This window comes from Ovis aries, chromosome 19 (assembly GCF_016772045.2).
Source record: "Ovis aries strain OAR_USU_Benz2616 breed Rambouillet chromosome 19, ARS-UI_Ramb_v3.0, whole genome shotgun sequence".
NCBI lineage: Eukaryota > Metazoa > Chordata > Mammalia > Artiodactyla > Bovidae > Ovis > Ovis aries.
In genome coordinates this window covers 43230974-43256961 of record NC_056072.1, presented here as the reverse complement: position 1 = coordinate 43256961, position 25988 = coordinate 43230974, and the positions used below count along the sequence as shown (strand labels likewise).

At 51.8% G+C, this 25988-nt stretch overlaps 2 protein-coding genes, 1 long non-coding RNA gene and 1 other non-coding gene across 11 annotated transcripts in view; 2 read left to right on the top strand and 2 right to left on the bottom strand.

Moving 5' to 3' along the window:
• Window positions 1-10078, top strand: part of FLNB (filamin B) — a 139279-nt gene extending 129201 nt beyond the window's left edge. For all 8 annotated transcript variants that reach the window (XM_027958251.3, XM_042236024.2, XM_004018362.6 and 5 more), the window contains 4 exons: window positions 1543-1719; window positions 6040-6258; window positions 7376-7579; window positions 8424-10078. In XM_027958251.3, the coding sequence (XP_027814052.1) occupies window positions 1543-1719; window positions 6040-6258; window positions 7376-7579; window positions 8424-8611 (788 nt within the window). In that variant the 3' untranslated portion in view covers window positions 8612-10078. The remainder of the gene's footprint in view (window positions 1-1542; window positions 1720-6039; window positions 6259-7375; window positions 7580-8423) is intronic.
• A 3526-nt stretch (window positions 10079-13604) lies between these two features.
• On the bottom strand, window positions 13605-13677 carry TRNAG-CCC (transfer RNA glycine (anticodon CCC)). The gene has a single exon. It is a non-coding gene; the product is annotated as a tRNA-Gly (tRNA).
• An 830-nt stretch (window positions 13678-14507) lies between these two features.
• Window positions 14508-15896, bottom strand: LOC132658183 (uncharacterized). The gene is made up of 2 exons (XR_009597430.1): window positions 15678-15896; window positions 14508-14846 (listed from the first exon to the last, which is right to left on the bottom strand). It is a non-coding gene; the product is annotated as an uncharacterized LOC132658183 (long non-coding RNA).
• Window positions 15653-25988, top strand: part of ABHD6 (abhydrolase domain containing 6, acylglycerol lipase) — a 101957-nt gene continuing 91621 nt past the window's right edge. The window contains exon 1 of the mRNA XM_060402342.1: window positions 15653-16183. The gene's annotated coding sequence lies outside the window, so the exon portion shown is untranslated. The remainder of the gene's footprint in view (window positions 16184-25988) is intronic.

The window sequence follows — 25988 nt, the reverse complement described above, 5'->3', positions numbered from 1 at the left end:
GAAAGTGAATTCGGGAAGGTTACATGTAGCTTGGCGATAGGGTAGAAAGACGATGATGCAGTTAGGAAAACTCAGGACAGTGGCCATGGGTGGATGAGGGTTGGTCGATGACTTATTCAGAGTTTCAGTTCAGTTCAGTCGCTCAGTCATGTCTGACTCCTTGCAGCCCTGTGAACCACAGCACGCCAGGCCTCCCTGTCCATCACCAACTCCTGGAGTCCACCTAAACCCAAGTCCATTGAGTCGGGAATGCCATCCAACCATCTCATCCTCTGTCATCCCCTTCTCCTCCTGCCCTGCTCTTTCCCAGCATCAGGGTCTTTTCCAATGAGTCAGCTCTTGACAAATTACAGAACACCCATCTCAAACCATCACATAATAAAGGGGGTCCATTTACACACATTAAAGGGATCTATTCAGGATCTCAGATGGGTTTCAGTGACAATTTAATTCAGCCATTCAGCTACTTTCTCCATGGCCCCAAACATCTCTGCTCTTGCGCCTGATCTGTGGGCCTCATTTTGCAACAGCCTTCCTCTTGGTGGCAAGATAGCTGCAGCAGCACACAACGCCAATCAAGGGAAACACCCTTCCTCAAGATTCTTTCTCAGAAGATGCTCCTTTTGCAGAAGTCTTCAGCAAACCTCCCTTCCTATCTCACTGACACACATGCTCCTTCATGTGGCTAAATGCTATGTGCTAATTGACTTAGGCTTGGAGGAAAAGGGATTTCTCCCCTCACTCTTCCCCATTAGCTTGACCCAGTCAAGGACCATGCCTGGGTGTGGGATCAATTTCCCTGAAACACATTGGCTTTCTGAGAGGAGGAGTGGTTCCCAGCTGGGGACTGGTGGGGCATGGTGCAGTGCTGAAGGATATATGGGTGACAGTTCCATGTGGGCAGAGTCCAGAAGAGACTAGAAGAGGGTTTGGGTGGAACTTTGAGCAACCGAAGTTCTAAAGCGGGTGGAGGGTATGAGGAGCCAGGGAACGACCAAGAGACCAACTGGAGGAGAACAGACTCTGTCTTTCAGCTGAAAGTCCTTCAGGAAGGAAGGGGGCTGTCGAGGGGTACGTGATGGGAAGATATTCTAGGTGTCCATTTCAGCTAACAGATCCTCTTGCCACAGGCTGTGACCCAAACGCGGAGTGAGAAATCTGGCTGTTGCCTTGTGGGGCAGCTGCTAGCTTGGAGCTTACTTAAGGAGCATTAATGTCTGATGAAACCATTCTTCCCCCCTTCAAGTGGCCAAGCAGAGAAACTTTGCCAGAAGTGAGCTTTCCATAAAAGAAGCACCCCTCTGAGGCTGAAGCCACAGGGATTAAACACTGCATTCGAGACCTGAATGCATTTCCTGCAGGGCAGCCTAGGGAACCAGCCCATCTGGTTTAGATCACCAACACTGGGTGCCAGGCTTGTGGTAGAACCATGGTCTCATTAGTAACCTCAGGTGGGCCCTCTCAGGTTGGCCTCCTATCCCCACCCATCAGGGTTGTGTCCACGGGCCCCGTTTTACCCTGTGCTTTTGCTCATTCTCCCAGATAAGTATGCTGTTCGCTTCATCCCCCACGAGAATGGTGTCCACACGATCGACGTCAAGTTCAACGGGAGCCACGTGGTTGGAAGTCCCTTCAAAGTGCGTGTCGGGGAGCCTGGACAAGCGGGGAACCCCGCCCTGGTGTCGGCCTATGGCGCAGGGCTCGAGGGGGGCTCCACAGGTAACACGCTGCCTCTACCTCTCGTCTGCAACGAGCCGGCCCCAGGGAAGAGCAGATGGAGCTTTGCAAGCCCTGGGAAGCCAGCTGCCTGCCTTCCCCAGGGAAACTGCAATCAGCTGTCTCCCTTTGCCAGGTCCTTTTAGGATCAGGACACTGATAGGCAATTCAACACAGCATCTTTCTAGGATGTGCAGAGTTTGTGATGCATGTAACGGGCCTCCGGGGAGCTCCCCTACCTGCCAGCTCCCTTAGTGGTCCCTGGGCTCCTAGAAACATATCAGATCTGCAGTAAGACCTGTCTCAGCCAGGCTCCTTCTTATTCTGATCCTAACAGAGGAGGGGAAAGTCCCAAAACAGTCAAATTCATCTTTAACCCTTGACACAAATAGGACGGGTTAGCTTGTAAAAAATATGGGCAGGGAGGAAATAGGTAAAGTTCCATCTTGCTTCTCGCCCCTCCCTCCCTCTGGGTCCAGGAGGAAGGATGGCTGACACACCAAGGGAGGGCCATCAGATTGTCTCTCTGTTGGTCTTCAGTCCTGGTCACTTGGTTGCTTAGCTAGTCGGTTCATTAAAGAAGCAGACATGGAGTTTTGCTTTTATTGAATAGCTATGGTCTTAGTGCTGTTTGCGTTGTAGTGCAACTTGCTGTTGTCACCTGACATCTTAAGGAACTTTCCGTGTCAAGATCTACAGATCTGCCCACCTTGGGTGGCTGCAGTTAGTGTCCGTGCTGTGAACGCAGAGGTGGGCGTCGGCCACGCCCAGGGCATCAGTATCATGCAAGGCTCCAGGGTGGGTTTCTCTGCAGGCGTGGGTCTGCTGGGGCACGGCTGGCATCTGGGTGTTACTTTGGGCTCTCTTAGGAAGGCAGCCCGGTTTCTTGAGTCCCTTGGGTGTGCACATTCTGCTCTTAGTGTTCCCCGGTTAGGTGAGTGAGACAGAGTGGGCCCTCCTCGCCCATGGGTGAGGGGATGAGCAGCTGTGGTTGCCTGGCAACCAGCCCCGAGGAGCAAGCATCCTAAGGGCCCGAGGGACCTGCTCGGCTGCAGGAGTAACTGACCAGCTGGCTAGCCACACTGAGACTCTGGGCCAAAACAGTGGCCTCAGCAGTACTTCCCACGGGGTCTGTGTGAGGACTCCCCATCTCCCCAGGCCCATCTAGTCTGGCTCCACCGAGCTCTGGGCCAGCAGCTTGCCCTTTGCAAGAAGCACAGGACTGCTTTGGCCTGGGACATGTCCACTTTACAGATGAGCAACATGGGGCTTAGAAAGGTTTAGCTGCTCCCCAACACTACTTAGCTTGGAGGGGCAGAGCTGAAATCTGTCCGGATTCATAGCCTCGAGGCCTGTTCCCTTACCTGCTTAGTTCTGCTGCTTTCCTAAGAGGCAGACTCGCCCCGAGGCAGCAGCTACACTCCTGGCCTGCTTTGTGGGATGTCCTACACCAGGACCCCTGTTTTCCCAGCTGCCTTGAAAGGTCTCCAGGCGGCAGCAGTGCAGGCATTTGGGCCCTGATGCTCCATCCACCCTTGAAGCCCAGGCGGGGTCCTCCTGGCACTCGGAGCCCCAGCAGGCCTCAGGCCAGGCCCCACCGCCGCCACTGCGGTATCCCACATTGCCAGCAGCCACCTCATCCCCTGCTGGATCGCACCTGCAGTGCTGGGGCCCCGGTGCTTCCTCTTGGCTGATGGCACACACGCCTTCTCAGGAGCTCGGGTTTCAGACTGTGCTTTGCAGGCACTGGATGCTGCTGAGGGAGGGAGCTGGTCTTCCAGGGAGACTCCCAGCCGGGAGCAGGAGGTACAGAGCACGTCTGTTTCAAGCCCTGTGTAAATATTGCTCTTGTCAAGGGGAAGGCGTCTTGTTTTTCTAGCCCTCCCGCTCCCAGGCCTTTTCCCAAATCTCCATCCCTGGCTTACACAGCTGCAGTGTGTGTGGAATGAAAAGGTGTCTGTGTACGGCTGCCGGAGGGCCCGCATCCTGACCCTCAGCACAGAGTGGGCTTCCCTGTGTTTTTATGGGTGGGTTTGCTGTATCTCTTGGCTCGAGCTTTGAATGGTCCATTCTGCAGGTTTTGAAGCATGGGAATGTGGAGAATTTGGGGTGGGACTCTTCGCTGCAGAGGGGCTGAGAAGGCCAGCAATGACACCAGGGGGTTCCAGGCTTCTCTGCTTGGAAGAGCCATTTTCTTGATGAAATGCTCCAGAAACCCCAGAAACGTTGCACGAGGTGTATGAGCACAGCCTTGGTCCAGCACCCTTCACCCACCTTCAGGATGTAATAGGGCTGCCTCACACTCACAGGGACTCATCTGTACACACATGGGGATGCGGGGGGACACTAGAGAAAGGCCGAGAGCAGCAACAAAGACCCGGTGCAGCCAAAAAAGTAATTTAAAAAAAAAAGAGCAGTAATTTTGGACTTTATAAACAAACAGAAAAAGCAAATATTACACTAGAAAAATAACGCATAACAGGGCCATGCCCACAGGTGTCCTGGGTCCTGGTTCTAGCTGGAGGCAGTGGTGAGAGGGAACTCCTGTGTGTGGATTTTCTTTCTCCCATCCACTCTCGGGTGAGTGGGCTAGCTCTGGGTTAGACAGACCTTCTGTTTAAACCCCAGATCAGTCAGTCCCCAGCTGTGTGACTTTTGGGATGAGTGGTCTGACCTCTCTGAGCCTCCACTTTAATCCTAGTAAAACGGAAATAGTAAGGGACTCCACCTGATAGGTTGCTCTTGTCATGTAATTCCTTATTTCTCTTTTTGCACCTTGTCTTCCTTTCTGGGCCGTCACAGTCATGATGAACTGATGCTTCTCAGGGATGGAGCAAGAGCAAGGCCAGGTCTTTTCATATTCACTTTAAAAGTATCTTTTTTTCCCCCTTATTGTCACTTGCAGCTACTTCCTGGAAATCCTGTCCCTTGTTTGCACAGCCTCCTCCCTTTACCTGCAAGGCCTTGCTTCAGCAGCAGCTGTCATGAGGGCTTCTGAACAGCACATTTGAAATAGTTGGGGGGAACAGGATGGGTCGTGGCGGGGCGGGATTTGCTGGGACAGGAGCCTCAGGAGCTTCCAGAAACAGCTGGCTTGTGTTTGGGGTTGCGTGATAGCAGTTCCTTTGTTTTATTGATAACCAGAACAATAATCCTTTCTCTGGCCTCGGAGCTATAATTAAACCAAAATAGTTCCCAGCTGGGGCGGGGTCCTGGGCTCTGGGAAGAGCACAGCCCTGCATAGTAATGCTATGCCGAGGATGCCCCATAGAGGGCGCTGCAGCAGGTGTCTGGGCCCTACCTCTTCCTGCTCGGAACTGGAAAGCGGGCTGGGGGCTGGGGGCTTTTGCAGGGCCTTGGGCTCAGGCAGGAATGCCACTGTGATCGTTGGCTGGCACTCTCTCTTGGCCCAGCTTTCCTTCTATCACAAGGCAGGATGTCTGTGCAGGGGGCCCTCGTATACCAGGCAGGTAGGAAGTAGAATGTCCTGGAGCTGGGTTAGGGCATCCGAGGCAGCCAGCAGATAGGCCACGGCTCCGGAGCCATGCACATGTGCTCCAATGCCAGCTCTGCCACGTCTCCTGTAGCTCCCACTGGCATGTGGTTGAACTTCCCCGAGCCTCAGTGTTGTTTGCTAAAGAGGAATCACTGGGCGTGTAAAGCACTGGGCACAGGATCAGGAGTCAGAGTGGTGTGAGTGGTAATTAGCAGAGCTGCTGTCTGGCCACCTTCTTGTTGCTGGTGTTCAGGGCACAGTGCAGGGGCCAGCAGACCTCAGAAAGATGCTGGCCCATCTACAGGGTGGTGTCTGGGGCGAGGAGCCTGAGGAGGAAGGAGGCAGCTCTGGGCGGACTGGGCTTCTCCAAGTCTACCCAGAGGAGAAAGAAAAGGTCAGAGGGGCCCACGCTGGCCCCACCCCTGGAGGCAGAGCTGGCCTCCGGGGGCTGAAGCAGCACTTCGGGCGCACAAATGGTGGCTTGGGCTTCTCGCCCTTGGCCACAGCTCATGCCCAGAAGAGAACGGGGGTGGGTGCTTGTGGGCAGAAGGTCAGCCACACTCCTGCCTGGGCCTTGAAAAGGGGTCACCATTCCCCAGGGCCTGAAGTTCTCTGTGCAGGAACTCAGAGCTCGTAAGCTTGTACAAGTGGCTTCCCACACCACCAAGGTGACCCCTCTGTGAGGGGACCTCTGTATGCCCCGCCACTGCTTCAGGGCCCCCGGAACACTCCCCAGACCACCGCCCCCCACCCAGCCTCACCACCACCACCACCACCAATCCCTCCAACTGTTCATGTGATCTTTATTCCCACTTCCTTTCTCCCAGGTATCCAGTCAGAATTTTTCATCAATACCACCCGAGCAGGGCCAGGGACATTATCTGTCACCATCGAAGGGCCGTCCAAGGTTAAAATGGATTGCCAGGAAACCCCTGAAGGGTACAAGGTCATGTACACCCCCATGGCTCCTGGAAACTACCTGATTGGCGTCAAATATGGCGGGCCCAACCACATAGTGGGCAGCCCATTCAAGGCCAAGGTGACAGGTAACGACCAAAGGACTTTGAAGTGTTATCAGGGGAGGTGATCTTGTTACAGTATCAGCAGAGCTAAGCGCTGGTAGAAACTGGATGATTTTAGATACGTTGACTCTGCCTTGAATCTTGGAGTAAAGAAGTAATAGGACATGTCAGCAGGGACTGCATGTTCAAAAGTTGCAGAATAAGCAGGCAGAGTAGGGGTGTAGAAGCTGAGAAAGCATGTTAGGTCTCTAACAGAAAAGGAGGCGTGCTTACATATTTGAAATCGTATGTATTTGTTTAGATCAGGGCCTGAAAAATCCCCTCATTTCTAACCTTCACTTTTAAAAGAATCAAAAGTGGTTTTTTAAAAAAAATAAATTTATAAAAACGTGCCTTCTTCAGAACACTAAACCAGTAAAAACCACTCACAGCCCACCGCCCAAGGTAACCACCATAAATATTGTGGTGAATTCCTTCATCGTGTCTCTTTCTGCTTGTTTCACCATCATGTAAGTAGTATAGGTTCATTGCAGACAATTACATTAAAAAGAAATTGACTTAAAATGTTAGGGAGTTCCCTGACAGTCTGGTGTTTGAGACTCTGTACTCCCACTGCAGGGGAGCTCGAGCTTACTCTCTAGTCGGGGAACTATAAGATGCCACGTGCCGTGGGGCATTGCACCCCCCCGGCCCCCAAAAAAATTCAGAGCAAAGAATCACTTTCTAATATGTAGAGGGAATCATTTTTTATATTTTGTCAGTGTTCTCTCACACTTCTACACAGCTTAGAAATGTTTTATATAAATGGAAGATGTCCATTCCATAGGATGGCACATGGTTATATGGGAGGGATTTCTAGATCAAGGATTTCCATCAGGTCAACCAAGGCCAGACTTCCTAATATTCCCAGGAAGCCAGATCTTAAGTTGTATGGGGCAGGACCCTAGAACTCCACAGAAGACAGTGGGCAGGTTGAGATGGGTAAGCTGTGGCATTTAGATCCAGGTGTTGGGGGGGTGTGGGAGAGGTGTGGTGGCTTTTGGATCCCAGTGCTGGGGAGCTGGGGCTCTCCTGGGATTTCTGCTCAGGGCACTTGCCTTGTCTGACCAGTCATACCCGTTTGCTCCTTCCCGGGTCCCAGGCCAGCGTCTGGTCAGCCCTGGCTCGGCCAACGAGACCTCCTCCATCCTGGTGGAGTCAGTGACCAGGTCCTCGACGGAGACGTGCTACAGCGCCATCCCCAAGGCATCCTCGGACGCCAGCAAGGTGACCTCCAAGGGCGCAGGGCTCTCGAAGGCCTTCCTGGGCCAGAAGAGCTCCTTCCTGGTGGACTGCAGCAAAGCCGGTAGGCAGCCTGGCCCTGCCCGGGGAAGGGAGGCTGTGGGGGGACGCCTTCTGTGTCATAATGCTCATTATCTTATTCTGCGCTGAGTATTTTTCAATGATTTGCCTCTTGATGTTTCTCAAATGACCTCAAGGTACATAGGAAAAGTTCTATTATCCCCATTACACTGAATCAGTAACCTGGCCTCTTCTCTGCCACTAGCTGCTTTAACTGCAATCTGAACTTGGGTATTTATTTGGGTGTCAATGTGATTTAGTTGCCTAGGTCCTGGCACCTGGCACATCTGCCTGGAAACCTGGCTCCGCCACTTACTTATTTCTCTCTCCCTCCCTCCTTTCCTTCCCAGTGCTTATTAGCCATGTGCCCGTGGGAAAGTTACTAAATGTCTTTCTGAAAGTCAGTTTACTTTTCTCTAAAATGGGAATAATAATATTCCTGAAGGTTCTCAAGAGAATAAATGAGATTAGAGTAGCCAGCGCTTATATAGCCTTTTTACTGTGTGCTAAGGGCTTCACATATAACAATTCTTCTAGACCACCAGGAGGTCTCTCTTTTTTTTTTTTTAAACACTTTCACCCTCTGTTTACAGTTGGGGGAGCTAAGGCAGAGAGACGTGAGGTTGCATGTCCAAGGTCACCCACCTAGGAAACAGCAGGGCAGGGGTTTGACCTTGTATGAGTCCTCTGCTCTCCCGCCTCTCACTGGCCCCAAGCATCATCCGAGAAGTGTAGGCAGTAACCGCCACCTTTGCTTTGGGTCCCATCTCCCCTCCTCTTCCTCCTCCTCCTTGGGTGCATCCTTGTGACGTTCACCACCTCCCTCTGCCCCTCACCCCCACCCCCAGGTTCCAACATGCTGCTGATCGGGGTCCACGGGCCCACCACCCCTTGCGAAGAAGTCTCCATGAAGCACGTGGGCAACCAGCAGTACAACGTGACCTACGTCGTCAAGGAGCGGGGGGATTACGTCCTGGCCGTGAAGTGGGGAGAGGAGCACATCCCTGGCAGTCCATTCCATGTCACTGTGCCTTGAAACCCTTCTCGTCGGGTCCCGGGAGCCGCGCTGGCGGCTGCTTCTGTTGCTTGTCTGTTAACTCGTTTTATACAAAGCCCTCTGGCCTGTTTGTGGGTCTGAAGCCCCATCCTCAAAACATTGCCTCTTTTATTTTCCCCCCCTTTTAGTACAGAAAGAAGTCCTAAACCTGACTCCTTAGGGACATACTGGGGAGTAAAGAAGTGAAAATCACTGCAATAGGGCTGGCCGGTCAGCCCTCTTGTGGCACAGGTCACCCCCTCCAGACAGAACCGGAACAGACCAGGCTGGTATTTTTTTTTTTTTTTTTTTTTCAGGCTGGTATTTTTAAGAAGTGAAATTAGCTAGTCAGTTTACAAAACAAGGCTGGGAGGAGGGGCAGGGAAAAAGAGGAGACCTAGTCTGTGCTGTCATTTCGAGAAGGAGATGACCGTATCATGGGAGAAAGGGGTACTAGGTGGACACCTTTGTTTTAACACTACTACCGCCCCCCGCCGCCTCCAGGGGCAGAGTCCAAGGTGACAGACTGGCCGAAACGGCTTCCTGGTGCCTCTGCCCTCATCCTGCTGCTTGCTTCCCTGCAGGGTCATTGCGTGTGACCATCTTGACAGCCAGGTCTTTACTTTTGTTTTCAAAGTCCATTTCAGTCACCGGGTCTGAGTGGTGAGCGGTCCCCCACTTGCCAAAGATTCCCTGCCTCCCCCCACCCCCCCCACCGCCCCTTTTTAAACCAACACAAGTCCCTGTTCTTAGCCCATGCTCCAGCCATCGGTCTATTAAGTTTCCAGCACGTCCAGAGAGACCGCGTACGGGTCTGAGGGTTAGCGGAGGCCTCCTGCGCCACTAAACACTCCACACCCACCCCCAGTCGGCCCCAGCGTGGCCTTTCTCTGGAAAATAATTATAGAAGGGAAACCCCTGCTGACCTTTGGCCTGAAAGTCAAGGAATGACAGGGGAGGACCACAGCTCATTGGTGGTCCTTCACCATTCGCAGAAACAAGGAAAACATATTCGGCCCCAAGGACATGCCACCCGAGGCTGTTTGGAATGCCAGCTGCAAAATTCCGAAAATGGGGTATAAGGCATTTTGCATGCCTTCTTGGACACCTGCTTTGGAATAAAAATGAAAGTGTTGGGGGGTTGCTGGCTGACTGCAGGGCCCAGATGTGCGGTGGGGTCTGAGCAGGCAGTCCTTTCAGACTGGCTGCCTAGCCCTCCCGAGGTGGCTGCTGTCATCTCAGTTGCATTTGTGGGCGGCATGGGGCGAGATGGGTGACCCTCCCCGAGGTGCAGCAGCTGGGGGGGTGGTGAGTGTTGGCAAAGCCTCCCTGTTAGAAACTGGAACTGCCCGAAGCCTGATGTGGAAGGACCACAGGCCTCATGAACTGGGACGTGGAAGTGAAACTGGAACCGAATGCCGACTGTAAATTGTATCTTATAACTTATTAAATACGTTTGCTCCGTAAGCTTCCCGGGTGTTCTTGGATGGTGTCCTTCCCTAAGTGGTTTGAGGCTCTGACCCACCCTCCCAAACCCTGGCCGAAAGGATGCAGATTAAGCCACTTGTCTCGATGGGGAGCTTCGGCTCTTTTCGCTGGGGGATGTTCTATTTCTCCGCAGGCCCTGGGGGGTAGTTTATCAGGGTGAGGCGCCCTGGCACCAGCACAGCCTCCCGGGGAAGTTTGCTGCGGTTTGCCCTGGTTGAGTCCCACATACGAAACCCACTGAGGGGAAGGCTGTGGTTTTATGAGAGAGAAAGAAAGCCTTTTTCCTGATGAGCTGTGAAACCGTCGCTGGAGGGAATGTATTGAGGCAAGAAGTGGCGTCACCTGTCACTCCCTGGGACAGCAGGGTTTGGCTTGGGAAGCTTCTCCTTGCCATGTGCTTATGACACTCTCAGCCCCTGCCTCCTGTTCTGCGGCAGTGCTGTGAGATGGTTTCATGGTGAGGATGCTAACTCAGGTGCTGCGGTAATGTGTGTGCAGTCTTGGGGCCCGCTGGGGGCGGATTCTGGCCCCTGCCTTTTGTCCCCAGAGTGGGAGCTCTACTTCCCTGTTTATCCTGCTGTGGGAGCAGACACACAGCAGGAACCCAGGATCCCTCCCTCTCCCCCTGGGCACCAATGGGTGCCGTGATGACAGGAAGTCCATTCTGGACCCCCAACCCTGCACTGGGGGTGAGGGGTGGAGAGAAAATCTTCTTTTGGTGTGCTTCTTCCCGATGCCCAGCTGGTGATCAGGACAGTGATGCATTGTGTACCTCTGAGAGGTGGGAGGAGGACTGAAGGGATGGAGGGTCTTTCTGCCCATCGTTCTGGAGAGAGCAGCCTTGTCTGTGGGCCTGTGCCATGAACGTCTGTTCCTGGACTCCAGGACGTCCATGGACTTTGCGGAATGCAGGCTGTCTCCAGTGGGTCTGGAGAGGCCACGGTAGGCTGCATTTGCCCAAAGAGGAGACCAGGATCCCACCCTGTTGAAGCCTGGCTGGTTTCTGGGGAGGCAGCATTGGTAAATTAACATCTGGACTTTAGCATCAAGTAGCCTAGGGATTACGTCCTGGCTCTGCCACTCACTGGCAGTGTGGCTTGGGGAAGCTGCTTCACCTCTCAGAGTGCGCTGTGAGCCCTCTGGGAGCTGTGAGAGCCTTGGCCACTGCTGTCTGTGACCAAACCCTGCCAGAGGTAATGGGCCTCCTCCACAGGCTACTTGTTAGTACGAGGTGCTGCTCCTGGCCTTCCCCCCCGGCAATTACATGAAGGACGTCTCAGGATGAAACCTGTGCATTTCTCAACTGGTCAGTGGCTAGTACCACAGGGCAGTTGTTATGTGCATCTGGACTTGCTGCTATGGGAACCAGCTGTTGTTTGTACAAACACCTTGAAAACTTTGAAACCTGACCCTTTAGCAACTAGGTGCCAGGCCCTTTCTGACTTTGACTGGTTGACTCTGCCCCTTTCATTCCCAGAGCTGGCTGGACCATCACTCTCAGGTGACCAATGGAAGTTAGGCACACAGCAGCTTCCAGCTGCCACGCAGAGACCCCCAGCTCAGAACAGGCCCGTCCCCTCCACGCCCAGACCCCCTCCTCACCCCGTTTCCCTCTGTGACTCAGGGAAGCAGTGCAACCAGGGGGGCAGCCTTTTATCAATGCGGGCCCTTGTCCACCTGTCTGGTCTTAAGACTTCAAAGGGGCCTTGAAAGCTACATTTTGATGAGTTTTGTGTAAAATGAGTTGGGCACACAGGGATTTAATTTTCCTTGAAAACTGCACAGACTTAGAAATTAGCGGAGTAAAGATTAATGGTGAAATGGGTGCTCAATCCTCGTCAGCCCCCTGAGTTTGTGTTTGAAAATGGGCAAGATTGTTGATTCAAATGCCCTTTGGCTTTAGTGCTTGAGCAAAAGGATGGACTCTCTCCAAGTCTCCATTAACTCGTGGGAAGATGGGGCTTTGTAATCAACTAATTTCGACTAATGAAAACTCTCCCAGAAACACAGCTTGTTTGGCTAATTTTTTCTGCTCCTCACAATAGCAAATCATAACTCCAAGAGGGAGTGAAAATGTCACATCGCTCAAGGCAAGGCTGAGTCCCATTTTTTTCCTCTGCTTTGTCCTCAGGGTGCTGCCCAAACACACGGTGGGAGGAATCCTTCTAGACAAAGAGATCCTTTCTGCTTTGTGATAAGGCTTTTGTCTGGGCCCCTGAGCCCACAGGGGACCAGCTCATGTGCAAGGAATTTAGGGTGGCCCACCCTACACCCCTTCTTTCTTCAAGAGTTCTCTCAAGCAGGCCTGCAGGAGGTGGGGAATTTACGAGCCTGACTTGTGGCTCGCATCCAAGGGCGTTCTGTATGTTGGGCCTGCTTATCTCCGCAGGACAAAGCTGGAAGATGAAAGAATCTGCAGCTTTTATTGCCCACATCACTCCCTCTGCCTTGACCATGACCGCTGCCTTCCCAAGCACCAGACACCTCTCCCTGTCAGCGTGGACATTCTTAGGGCAAAGCTGATGCTGGGCGCCAGTGGGGTGATAGCAGAGAAGGAAGCCTTGGCACAGGCACCAAGCCCCAGAGATGCCTGCTTCACGGGAAACCCATGTGTGAGAAACACTCAGAAAGCAGCAGGTCAGGAGGTCTGGATTCCAGTCTCAGTTCGCCTGCCTCAGGCAGTTACCTTCTCTTGTGCCTCAGTGCCTTTATCCATAAAATGGGAAGATAATGGGGAAATCCACTCTAAGATGAATCTTCAGCAAGATCTCACAGCACATCCATCTTCCAACTGACCTGGGCAAACCCTGAGCTGCTGGGAGAGGGGCTGCATGAGTTTTGAGGAGACTCAGCTGCCCAAGGTGAAGTAGAAGGGGTACCTCACAGTGGGGAAGCACGGTTTGTGGAGAAACCGTTTAGCATGGGGGCTGTTAGCACAGGCTGGCAGATTCAAATCCGTGACCTCTGGCCAATTGCACACACTCACAGAAAACAGCGCCTCCCTGACTTTCTCCGGTGACGTGGGGTAATGGGACCTATTCCGTAGAGTGTTCTTAGGATTCGCCGACAAGATGCCGTAAAGAATATCACTGACAAGGTTCACAAGATGATTATTACTCGCTCAGTGCCTAAAATGATTCGTCTGAGAGAAAGCTCTGAGAGCTTAATTCCAGGAGAAGCTACTTTAAGACATGTACTGAGTCCTAGGAGAGGCCCTTGGACAAAGTTACAGGCTGGGGATTAGGGTGGGGTCATCAGTGGGCGTGGACAGCATGGGTCCCTGGTGGTCTGGGGGTGTGGCCAGAAGGCTGGGTGGAGACTCAGGTGCAGCTGTGACCCTGCTCACAGAGACCAGAGGCAGGCCTGGGGGCTGCCGCCACACCCCAGGGGTGGGTGGTGGCTTTTATTTTTTAATATATATTTGGTTTCAGGTCTTAGTTGTGGCGTGTGGGGTCTTTGATCTTTGTTGCGGTAGGCGAACTTAGTTGCAGCATGTGGGATCTAGTTCCCTGACCAGGGATAGAACCTGGGCCCTCTGCATTGGGAGTACAGAGTCTTAGTCACTGGACCACCAGGGAAGTCCCTGTTGGTGGCTTACAAATGAGTTTCAAAATTTAGAGTAAGAAAAATATAAGTGACAATGCTAAGCACTGTTAGGATCATCTGCAGTTCTTCACAGGGGAGTGTGCCCAGGCTCAGAAAGGATAGTGACGATCAAGGCTGTGTTAAAACTCCGGAAGTCTAAACTAAAACTTGGGGTCCTGAAGCTGTTCCAAGGCACCTCGCCCAGGTTGGACACCTTAACACGGGAACAGAATCTGGAGGCCGGTCACTGTGGGTGGTTGGCGTCCTTGGGCCCACTGAAAGGCAGCACTTTAGGGGTGCCTCCCTGCACCCTCCCATGGAGGCGGGAAGCCTGTCCACTGGGCGAGAGGACAGGTGCCTGGGCTGTTGTCACCTCGGTGACCACCAGGGCAGCCTTCAACTGTGGCACCGTGGGGAGCCCTGGTGGTGGGGAAGGCACAGGATATCTGAAGCCCCAGGGAGAGGGATATCCGCCTCCACCCTCTTGTGCTCTGAACACCGGGGCTAAGGAGTCTGCAGGTAGCGGTGGTCTGGGCCACGGGCGCTTTCTTGAGTTCTTCACCCCAACACCGTTTGACCCCACGGTCTTGGCACCCCCTGCCCCCTAACTCTAGACTTTCCTCCCTCTATCCTTACTTAACCTGCCTCTTGGCAAGAGAGTTGCAATGAACCGGTGTTCATGGTTCAGTTCTCAATCAAAAGACAACTCCTCCAGGAAGGCTACCCAGACCATCCCCCTAATTCCCTGCCTGCCCTTCTATCCATCTGGTTATGTATCTGTCTCCCCTGGACGGAGAAACACTGAGGGCAGGAAGCCTGTGGGCTCTGTCCCTTCTCATCTACCTTTATTACCTGGCTGGGTGCCTGGCACAGGGTCAAGAGAAAGTGAATGTTTGTTGAATGAATAAATGAGAGCACACCCAGGAGAGCAGAAAGGCGAGTGGCCCCAGGGCACTGTGGGTAAACTTCTGTCTGGTACAGGGAGGCGGAGTGTGAGGATCCAGGAGGCTGACTTCACGGTCCTGCTGATGGGTCCTCCGCCCCGTCCTGTCTGTGCCTCTTTCACAATGCCTGTCTCACAGGAGGGTCTGTAACGGAGCTGTGAGTTTTGGAGTCAATCCCAGTGCAACCATTTAACAGTGCTGAGCATCACTTTTCTCACCTGGAAAAATGGCATAAGAGAGCCTATTAAGTCACTGAGTAGGGTTATTCAGTGAGGCCCCCAGCCCAGGGCCTGGCACCCATGGGCAGTGTGCCCAGGGCGCAGTATTTCTCCCAGGCCTCCCTTTGCCCACCTGAAGAGGAGGCTATGAGGGCCCCAGTAATCAAGCGGGTGGTTTAAGGCTCGTGGAGCTCAGCCTAGCAGCTGGTACCTAGCAGGTACTTGTTAGTCATCAGCTGACATTTACCAAGGGCTTCCTCTGTGCCAGGCCCTGTTCCCATTGTTTACACACTGTCCTAATGTCACTGTCTGAGCATTCAAGTTCCCACCATCACCTTGCTGCACAGATGAGGCCGTGTAGCTGTCAGGTGGCAGAGCTGTGTGAGGGGCTGGCTCCCAGCCACGTGTCCAGAGTTTCCTGGAGTGGAGACCGGACCTCTCTTTTAGACTCCCTTGGGTGCCTGGCATGCAGTTAGGGGTACACTTGGGTTTGCCGGATGGAATAGAGGCTGTGGAACCTTATGTGCCACCGGGGATCCTCTGGGTATGAAGGGCAAAGGCGCCAGCCCTGGTTCCTTTAGGGGAGAACGTGGCCCCCTGCCAGGCAGCCCGGGTGGGTGTGGCCTTCTGTCTGTCTGTCCCACTGCCTGCGGATGTCCCCCCAGTGCCCCTAGCAGCCCAGCCCCTCCTTGCCAGCAGGGCCTCGGCAACTCGGCCCTCATTGGCCGCACGTATCCCTGGAGACGAGGCCCCGGTGGTGCAAACACAGGCTGCAGAATGTTGCCGCCCTCCCTGGCCCCTCCCCCACACTGCCATGAAGGATCTGCTCACCTCCCAGAAGCAAGCCTGCTGGCAGGAGCACATCCGCAAGGAGACCGCCGCTCGGGTGGCCTGGAACCTCAGCTATGGCCACAAGCACCTGAAGGAGGGAGCCTTGCCCAGGAAGCAGCCTCAGAAGGCCGCCTTCCCGTCAGCCTTCGGAGCGAGGCCATCGCAGGCCACCAGCTCCCCTGACAGCAAGGAGGTACCTGCTGGACGGCTGGAGACCAGGGAGCTCCAGGATCAGCTGTCCCGGGGAGTGGGTGTCCAGGGCCCTGCACCCAAGGTAGACAGAGGCTGGCAGGCCCAAAGAGCAACTCGGGGGCCTGCAGATCAGACCCAGCCTGTGGGCTCAGGGATGAGGCAGGTCCCCCCCTGCACCCTGCAGCTGCTCTTCCAAGGCATCTCCCACGACGGCCAAGGCCGGGCCTCGTACCTCCGGGAGCGGTATCGGCAGAAGCCGGAGGAGAAGTTTCTGTACCCGATTGTGTCATCCTGGGAGTACGGCTGGCACATGGGTAAGGGCCACCACCCTCTTGCCATTCCAGGCCTTGCCAGGCAGGCCCAGCCTTGCCCCTCATCACATTCCTCTGGCTCACTATGCTCTGAGCAGGGCTCCAGATTCCTCACACTCTGGTCTTTCCTCTGAACCTCCCTCTGCTGGCTAACTTTCAGATGTCACCTCCTCTGAGAAGTCTTCCAGGAGACCTCCAGGCAGATGAGCCCATCTTTATGCGCTCATAGCTTTCTGAGTTTGCGCAAGCACCATTGCCATTCCTTGAGTATCCCTCTAGCCTGGTGAGGCCTTGAGGTTCCAGGGCTTCTTAGTTAAGGTCATTAATGCCCTCCCAGCTCCCAGGTTGGGGCTGGCACTCAGGGACTGTGGGAGAAATGAATATGAACTAGGGAATGAGGATTTGATTTGGAATCAAGAAGTGTGAGTTCAAATCCTGGCTTCATGACTTTCATGTTGTGTGAGCTCAAGCAAGAACCTTAACTTCTCTGGGCCTCAGTTTCCACATCCAAAAAATGGGGACAAACAAGTACTTCCCTTCCTTTGTCACAGAGTTTTGGGGGAAATCTGGTAGGAGAACACCTTGAGCAGGAGTTAGCCCTCAGAAAGCTGCGTGAGGTGGAAAGGACACACAGGCCTTCTGCATGTAATCCTGGTAGAATCTTGTTCAGAACAGCCAGTAGAGGGAGATGTGGAGCCATTGAATCCCAGCTCTGCCCCCAAAGGAGTCGGTGAACCAACCTGCATAGAGCTAGGCAGGTTGATATTATCAGACTGGATTTGAATTCTGGTTCATTCATTCAACAGAGGTTTATTGAGCACCTCATATATGCTCCTCTTTTTGTCCTGGAGTGTCTGGCAGGGAGCAAGATGGACATGGCCCCTCACAGAGGGCTGGTGCCAGACGGATAAAGTAGGGTCAGGCAGTGGTCCATGCTACAGAACTGTGCTTTTCAATCTTTATTGTCACCTGGGGAATCACCTGGGGGTCTTGTTAAAATGTGGGTTGTGATCTTTCAATGAATTTCAGGGATGAGGTGAGATTCTGCATTTCTAACCAGCTCCCTGCTGACACTGATGTTATCGGTTTGGTCCATGGGTCACAATTTCTTTAAGAAGCGGTAAATCAGGAGACAGAGATAGAGGCTAAGGGGCTGCTCTGGTAGTACACTAGGTGGTCAGCAAAGGCCTGCTGGAATGGCGTGTTGAGTAGAGTCCCAGGCCGAATTTCCTTCATCAGATTCTTCTGAGAAGGGCCTGACTCCCTCTGTCTACAGAGTGAGATAGGCATCACACAGGGCTTCCCCATTCCTCCTCTTCTGTTAGGCCCATGGGTCCATGCCCACTGCCTCTGAAGCCATGCCAAGCACAGGGTTGCCGACGGAGCAGATTAAAATACAAACTGCCCAGTTGCATTTGTGTTTCAGATAAGCAATAACCTTTTAGTTTAAGTCCCATGTACCCAAGTATGGCATGGGACATACTTATCCTGAAAAAAGTATCTGTGAAATTCAGATGTAATTGGACACCCTGCATTTTATCCAGCAACCCAAGCGCTGGGGTCAGAGGAGCTGATTCTGAATAACCCCCTGGGTACAAGGGCAGTACAGGTTCAGGACAAAGTTTAGTTTTCCCTCATAGTGTTCTGTTGAAGCCACAGTTGCTCCCAGAATCTCTGGAACATTCTGTCAGTTGTGTCTGGACTTCATGCCTCTAAGCCAACCGGTTCATAGGCCAGAAGGGGAACAGATGGATAGAACTTCTGCTGACCACTTCTCCCCTCCCCAACAGTTACAGACAGGAGCTGCGTCTTCCCAGTGGGTGTAAACAGCCATGGAACGGAGGGGTTGAAGGCACTGTCTGGGCCCCAGCTGGGTCAACCCCAAGTGACTTTTACACATAGAAAGCACTCGTCTAGTGCCTGGCACACAGTAAATGCTCAAGAAGTGGTTACTGGTATTATTTTTATTATTAATTCAACAGGCAGGATTTGCAGCCAGTGGGCATTTGGGGAGCTAGTTCAGCCTTGGTCAGGACCCTGGAGGTGTTTGCCGTGGAGCACTGGAGTGGGAGGGGAGTTGCTGGACAAGAGGAGAAATGTGATGAGGGGGAAGTGAGCTTGGGGTAGGGATGCTGTCAAAATAGTTAACAATTAGAGAACCCTAGGTGCCACCTATCAGGGCAAATCCTGGTGATGGGGCCAAAGCAGGGTGTTGAGGTTCCTATGCTTTGCCAGGCATACCGTTTAGTTAGCAGATTCTAAGAAGGAAGGGGAGGGGGACCTCAGATAGGGATCAGGGGCTACTAACTGCTCAGGAGCATTTCACTGTCCAGCACCCAGCGCTGCTGTGGCTGTATGCTGTGCTGGGCTAGAGCTGGGCTGGCAGGAGGCGTGGTGGCCCCAGCTCCACCAGGCCCTTGTTGTGTTCCAGGGGAAGCCATGAAGGATGCCAGGCCTCCAACTTATGCCAGGTTCCAGCCCATCACAAAGAAGTTTTACATCAAAAGTAACATCTTCCATGTTGCACGGCGAACAGACCAGCTGATGTGAATGAGCTGGGGGTTCAGAAGCTGCTCCTTCCTTTTCCCGTGGTCCATGTGGACCCTGCAGGGCAGAGACGCTGCCAGCCCCACCCACCCTCTCTCTGTTCTGTCCAGCCCTGCCTCCTCTGCCAAGCAGGGGAGGGGCACAGGTCTACTCTAAGGTGGGATTCAGGGGGCCCCACCTGCTGCGACCTGTCTGCCCTCAGAGACCCTAGCTATTTGCTGAGTTCCCCACCCCGACCATCACCACTGCCAGCCAAGTCACTCCTGGGAGGGAAACAATGGAACCTGCAAGTGTTTAACCAGCAGTCCCAGGGCAGGGGAGGGGGCTCTTTCAGTTCTTAAGGTGCTAAGTGGAGCCCGGTATGGGGTTGGTCCACCTCCCTGTCCTTATTCTACATTTTGTTGAAGGGACCCAGAGCAGAACTGCTCAGTCCCAGTAGAGCCCACAGTTTAGGGAGGAAGTCGTTTCCATGTTTACTTTCTGCACACACCGCCTTCCCCTCACCCCTACCCCAAGAACCTGCAAGGGTCAGGGTTGCCTCACTGCTATAACAAACAGCCCTGAATCCCAGTTGCTCACACTTATTGACAAAATAAAGATATATTTATTACAGCACAGTGCAATCTGAGGTTCAGCGGGTCACCCACCACAAGGTGATCTGGGGACCCAGGCTTCCGCCATCTATCTGGTGACTCTGCCATCTCCCAGGGCCTCGGAGTCCTCGCCTGAATCCCCTATACCCAACTGGGGGATGAGGGAAGACAGGCTGAAGGACTGGAGAGTACACGCCCACTCTTGACTACTCTGGCCTGGAGCTGACAAACACTGCCGCGTTCTATCAGTGAAAACAAATCACATGACTTGTCGAGAAGGCTGGGAGTGTTGTGTGACCAGGAGAACAGGAGAAAGGGTCCCCAAACATGTAGCCCGTCTCTGCCAGAGCCCAGTGGGCCCTGTGGCTGCTCTCGGGGTGTGTTTGCGTTCCGCTACTGCTGAGTATGAAGTCCACGGGTAGACTGGTAGTTGTTTCCCGGGAGTATTTGGACCTGCATCCTCTTCAAGAGAAGTTCCTAGGAAGACCACTAGGTGGTGCTGTTGGACCACAAGGGTAGTTACCACTTTTGGCCCCTGGAAACCTGTTTTCTCTGCTTGCCTTCTGCCATCCAATTTGTTGTGTGGCCTTGGACTGCAGTTTTCACACTGGTAAAAACACCAGCGGGTGGGCTTCCTAGGTGGCTCAGTGGTAAAGAATCCACCTATCTCTACCATCGAACAAGCAGGAGATGCGGGGTTCAATTCCTGAGTCCGGAAGATCCCCTGGAGAAGGAAATGGCAACCCACTCCAGTGTTCCTGCCTGGGAAATCTGATGGACAAAGGCGCCTGGCAGGCTGCAGTACACGAGGTGGCAAAGAGTCAGACACGACTTGGTGACTAAACAACAGCAACAATGTGGAGTTAGACTAGACTAGTGAAAACACGAACTTTGGGGGCACACTTACTTGATTGTACTTCTGACTTCACCAAGGTCAGGTTATGACCTCTGTAGGTTCTTAGGGTACTTCTGCCTTCACGAATCTCTTCCATAAAAAATTAATAAAAATTATATTTTACAACACTTGTACACATACATTTATATTAATATTAAATGCAAAAAAATGTGTCTTCAACCTAAATTTTGAATTTCTTTTCCTCCTTATTCTGAAAAAATTAAAACATTCCTGTGGCTTCTAAACATATTGTGGCCATCGGCCCCGTGCCTACTTTGTCTCATGAGGGAGGCACTACCTCCATTACTCACCAGCTGTGTGACAAAGGGCAAGTTGTTTAACTTGTCTGGGCCTGAGTTTCCTCCTCTATAAAATGGAGATGACAACAGAACCCATATTTTTAGGGCTGTTATCTCCTAACAGCACTAATGGTATTTCTTAAAAACAGCCTGGCACAGAGTAAGCTTTGGCAAGTGCTGCTGCCATTGTTGTTATTATCTTTAAAGACACTTTTAGGGACTTGCCTGATGGTCCAGTGGCTAAGACTCTGCGCTCCCAATGCCGGGGGCCTGGCTTCCATCCTTGGTCAGGGAACTAGATCCCGTATGCCGCATCTAAAGAGGCTGAGAGTGGCAAGGAAGATCAAAGATCTCAGATGCCACAGTTAAGACCTAGTGCAGCCAAATACATATTTTAAAAATTCTGCCCCCTCCATCCAAATACAGACGTTTTCAGCTCTAACTTTGATAAAATTATTAAAATATCTCAAACAAGCAAGAATCGTAAATAGGACGGAAAAATAACATGAAATTTTCAGGGTATTTGATGGGGAAGTAAAAGAGGTTCCTAGAGAAAAAAGGCTCAGCAGAAGAACTTTTCAGTACGTGAACCGTGACCTTCCTGATGTTCAAGCTGGTTTTAGAAAAGGCAGAGGAACCAGAGATCAAATTGCCAACATCCGCTGGATCATGGAAAAAGCAAGTGAGTTCCAGAAAACATCTATTTCTGCTTTATTGACTATGCCAAAGCCATTGACTGTGTGGATCACAATAAACTGTGGAAAATTCTGAGAGAGGGGAATACCAGACCACCTGACCTGCCTCTTGAGAAACCTATATGCAGGTCAGGAAGCAACAGTTAGAACTGGACATGGAACAACAGACTGGTTCCAAATAGGAAAAGGATTACATCAAGGCTGTATATTGTCACCCTGCTTATTTAACTTATATGCAGAGTACATCATGAGAAACACTGGACTGGAAGAAACACAAGCTGGAATCAAGATTGCCAGGAGAAATATCAATAACCTCAGATATGCAGATGACATCACCCTTATGGCAGAAAGTGAAGAGGAACTCAAAAGCCTCTTGATGAAACTGAAAGAGGAGAGTGAAAAAGTTGGCTTAAAGCTCAACATTTAGAAAACGAAGATCATGGCATCCGGTCACATCACTTCATGGGAAATCAATGAGGAAACAGTGTCAGACTTTATTTTTGGGGGCTCCAAAATCACTGCAGATGGTGACTGCAGCCATGAAATTAAAAGACGCTTACTACTTGGAAGGAAAGCTATGATCAACCTAGATAGCATATTCAAAAGCAGAGACATTACTTTGCCGACTAAGGTCCAACTAGTCAAGGCTATGGTTTTCCAGTAGTCATGTATGGATGTGAGAGTTGGACTGTGAAGAAGGCTGAGCGCTGAAGAATTGATGCTTTTGAACTGTGGTGTTGGAGAAGACTCTTGAGAGTCCCTTGGACTGCAAGGAGATCCAACCAGTCCATTCTGAAGGAAATAGCCCTGGGATTTCTTTGGAAGGAATGGTGCTAAAGCTGAAACTACAGTACTTTGGCCAGCTCATGCGAAGAACTGACTCATTGGAAAAGGCTTTGATGCTGGGAGGGATTGGGGGCAGGAGGAGAAGGGGATGACAGAGGATGAGATGGCTGGATGGCATCACTGACTCGATGGACGTGAATCTGAGTGAACTCCAGGGAGGCCTGGCGTGCTGCAATTCATGGGGTCACAAAGAGTCGGACACGACTGAGTGACTGAACTGAACTGAACACATATTTTCTCCTGTCATCAGTGAACTCAGATGAGGTAGGAACTTGGGCTTGTAACAATCAGCAGAAACCGTGGCCGCCTGGAGCATGTGCGCCAGGTGGGCCCACACGAGGTCTGCTAAGGGGCTGGCTGGTGCCGCTTGCAAACGTGCGTGCGTGGGCCGGCGTGGTGCGTGCGTGGGCCGGCGTGGTGCGTGCGTGGGCCGGCGTGGTGCGTGCGTGGGCCGGCGTGGTGCGTGCGTGGGCCGGCGTCCGTGCGCCTGAGAGCGACTAGAGCGCTCCTTTCAGCGAAGGGAGGTTGGAATGGAGTTTGGAAGTGTTTGAAAGCCTTAGACTTAAAGAGTGAGGGACTTTGTTCTCACAGGTTAGAGCGGCAAAGAGGGGAGGGCACTTTTGGCAGAGGGAACGGCGTTACAAAGACCTGAGGCAGGAAGGTGGGGGAGCACGTTTGAGGAACCGCAATGAGGTTTACCTTTAGCTCGGTTTTAAGCTTTAATTCTTCTGTGTCTGATGCCGTCCTATTTTATTTGGCCATGCCGCGAGGTTCCCCAACCAGGGATTGAACCTGCTCCCTGGGGAGTGCAGGTGTTGGGTCCTAACTAGTGGACCTCCAGGGAATTCCTGCCATTCTATTTTATATCCCTCACATGTTCTTTGAGAAACTACACTACACTGGAAGGCCCGCTAGTTTTCTGTTTAATCCTTAGTTAGTACCAGCAAAAATTATTCCCTGCTGGGCTGGAGGAAGCACAAGCTGGAATAAAGATTGCCGGGAGAAATATCAATAACCTTAGATACGCAGGTGACACCACCCTTATGGCAGAAAGTGAAGAACTAAAGAGCCTCTTGATGAAAGTGAAAGAGGAGAGTAAAAAGTTGGATTAAGGCTCAACATTCAGAAAACGAAGATCATGGCATCCGGTCCTATCATTTCATGGCAAATAGATGGGGAAACAGTGGAAACAGTGGCTGACTTTATTTTTTTGGGCTCCAAAATCACTGCCGATGTGATTGCAGCTATGAAATTAAAAGATGCTTACTCCTTGGAAGGAAAGTTATGGCCAACCTAGATAGCATATTAAAAGCAGAGACACTACTTTGTCAACAAAGGTCCGTCTAGTCAAGGCTATGGTTTTTCCAGTAGTCATGTATGGATGTGAGAGTTGGACTATAAAGAAAGCTGAGCACCGAAGAATTGATGTTTTTGAACTGTGGTGTTGGAGAAGACTCTTGAGAGTCCCTTGGACTGCAAGGAGATCCAACTAGTCCATCTTAAAGGAGATCAGTCCTAGGTGTTCATTGGAAAGACTGATGTTGAAGCTGAAACTCCAATACTTTGGCCACTGATGCGAAGAGCTGACTAATTTGAAAAGACTCTGATGCTGGGAAATATTGAGGGCAGGAGGAGAAGGGGACGACAGAGGATGACATGGTTGGATGGCATCACCGACTCGATGGACATGGGGTTTGGGTGGACTCCGGGAGTTGGTGATGGACAGGGAGGCCTGGAGTGCTGTGGTTCATGGGGTCGCAGAGTCGGACATGACTGAGCGACTGAACTGAACTTGGTAAATTAGATATTTCCATCTGGGAGGGTTTCTAAAAGAAAATTTATAACAATTTTCCTACCCAGTGTCTACTGCATTTTGCTCAGAATATTTTTTTTAAGGAGAACTCTGTAAAGACTATTGCATTTTCCTCCAGGATGGTACTGTAGTACCCCCTGAGTTTAACTAACCAACAACAATGTATTAAGCAGTGACTAAGAAGACATAGCTCTTTCCTTATAGAGGTAGTGGTTGGAGATGGAGAACAGACATTGGCCAGGTGATTACACGTGTGATGAGATATAGGAAGGAAATACACAGGGCACCATGGGAAGATGTAATCGCAGATCCCAAAATAAACTGGGGAGAGTTAGCCAGAGAAGGCCTCCCTGAATGAACAAGGTTTAAGCTGAGTTTCGAGGAATGAGAAGGTTATTAAGTGAAGGGGAAGAAGAGCAATGCGGGAGGAAGGAAACAGCATGTGAAAAGTCCCAGAGGCTGGCAAGAGTGTGAACGAGGAGCGAAGTGGTGTGATTACAGAGTGTACATGGTTGAAAGTAGAGTTGGAAAGGTAAGTGAAAACCAAGAACTATTTTGTGAGAGCTTTGTGGGCCATGGTGAAGACTTGGTAACTGATATGGGTGTGACCTCTCTCACCCACACACCCCTCCTGCCCTTGTACTTTTTCTGGGAGGAAAGAGATGCGACCTCTAGTTTGTCATTCTTTCCCCCCTGATTTTGCATCTGCCCTTTACACTTGCCTTGTGCAACCCGAGGCAGAGATGGGAGCCAGGGTGGCTGAACTGGAGAAGCTCCCTTCTGCATCCCCCTCCCTGCCCCTCCAACCCACAGGGAGAGGGTGAAGGGCACTGGAGAGCATGTTTGTTTGAGGTAAGAAAGGAGTGTTGATGAGGATGACAAGACAGCAAGGACTGGAAGTAGGGACATCTCCATTTCTCAAGACTCAAATATGCCAAAATACTTGCTGTGTTGAATGAAAAAGAATTGGAAACTTGGCCTGATTCCTTGTATGGCAGAAACTCATTCTAAATAACTGAGAGCCTTAAATAACTGGGTGCATATACCCAAAGGCTTGACTGGCTTACCCTTTAACGAAACAAGTCTTATTAATAAAAATAACCCATTTGTTGAGGGCTTTTGAGGGGGTCGGTCAGATAGTGTTTTAAGTGCATTATCTTATTTAAACTTCCTCCAGGAGGTTGATTCTTTTTTAACTCCACTTTATACATAAGGAGACTGAAGGCTGGTGAGCTGCTCAAGGTCCCCCAGTTAGTATGTGATGGTGTACACCATGCTACAACTCTTCTCATCTAGGAGGGTATAGGAGTGTGGGTGAAAGATTTGGTCCCCAATAAATAATGAAAGAAAAATCTGGTCCTCATATCACCTAGGCCATTCAGAGAATGAAAGTCACTCAGTCATGTCCGACTCTTTGTGACCCCATGGACTATACTGTCCATGGAATTCTCCAGGCTAGAATACTAGAGTGGGTACCTGTCCCCTTCTCCAGGGGATCTTCCCAACCAAGGGATCAAACCCAGGTCTCCTGCATTGCAGGCAGATTCTTTACCAGCTGAGCCACCAGGGAAGCCCTCATATCACCTAGGAGCTTATTAAAAATGCAGGTTCTAGGGCCACCCCAGACCTACTGAGACAGACTCTGAGGGTGCTGGACCCTGGGGAATGGGCATGGTAACTGGTTCCCTAAGATTTCAAACACTCTGGGCAAAGCCAAAGCTGAATACATAGGACCAGGGTACACCCCATACCCTGAAAAGTCACAGGCACTCTTTGTCCCAGCCAGGCAAAATGAGCCAGAACAATGGGAGGATGTCTGGGGCTTGTTAAGTTGCAGCCAGTGAGAAGAAGCCGCACTTCGTCCTCTCTTGCTTGGCATAGTTTGCCCAGAATAGGAGCTGGCAAATGTCCATGGCCCCAGTAAGTTGCTCCAGTGCAGGGACAGAGAGATGTCTTATAGCGAGGCTGCAGGGTGGCAAGACCAGGCCAGAGACATGGACAGACTCAGGTAGTGTCTGGCTCACTTCCCCTGCCTCCCCCTTCTGGCACAGAGTCTTCCCAGCCACGTTGCTGGCCTTTGGGACAAAGGGATGACCCTTTCCTCAGCAGTGAGCTCATTT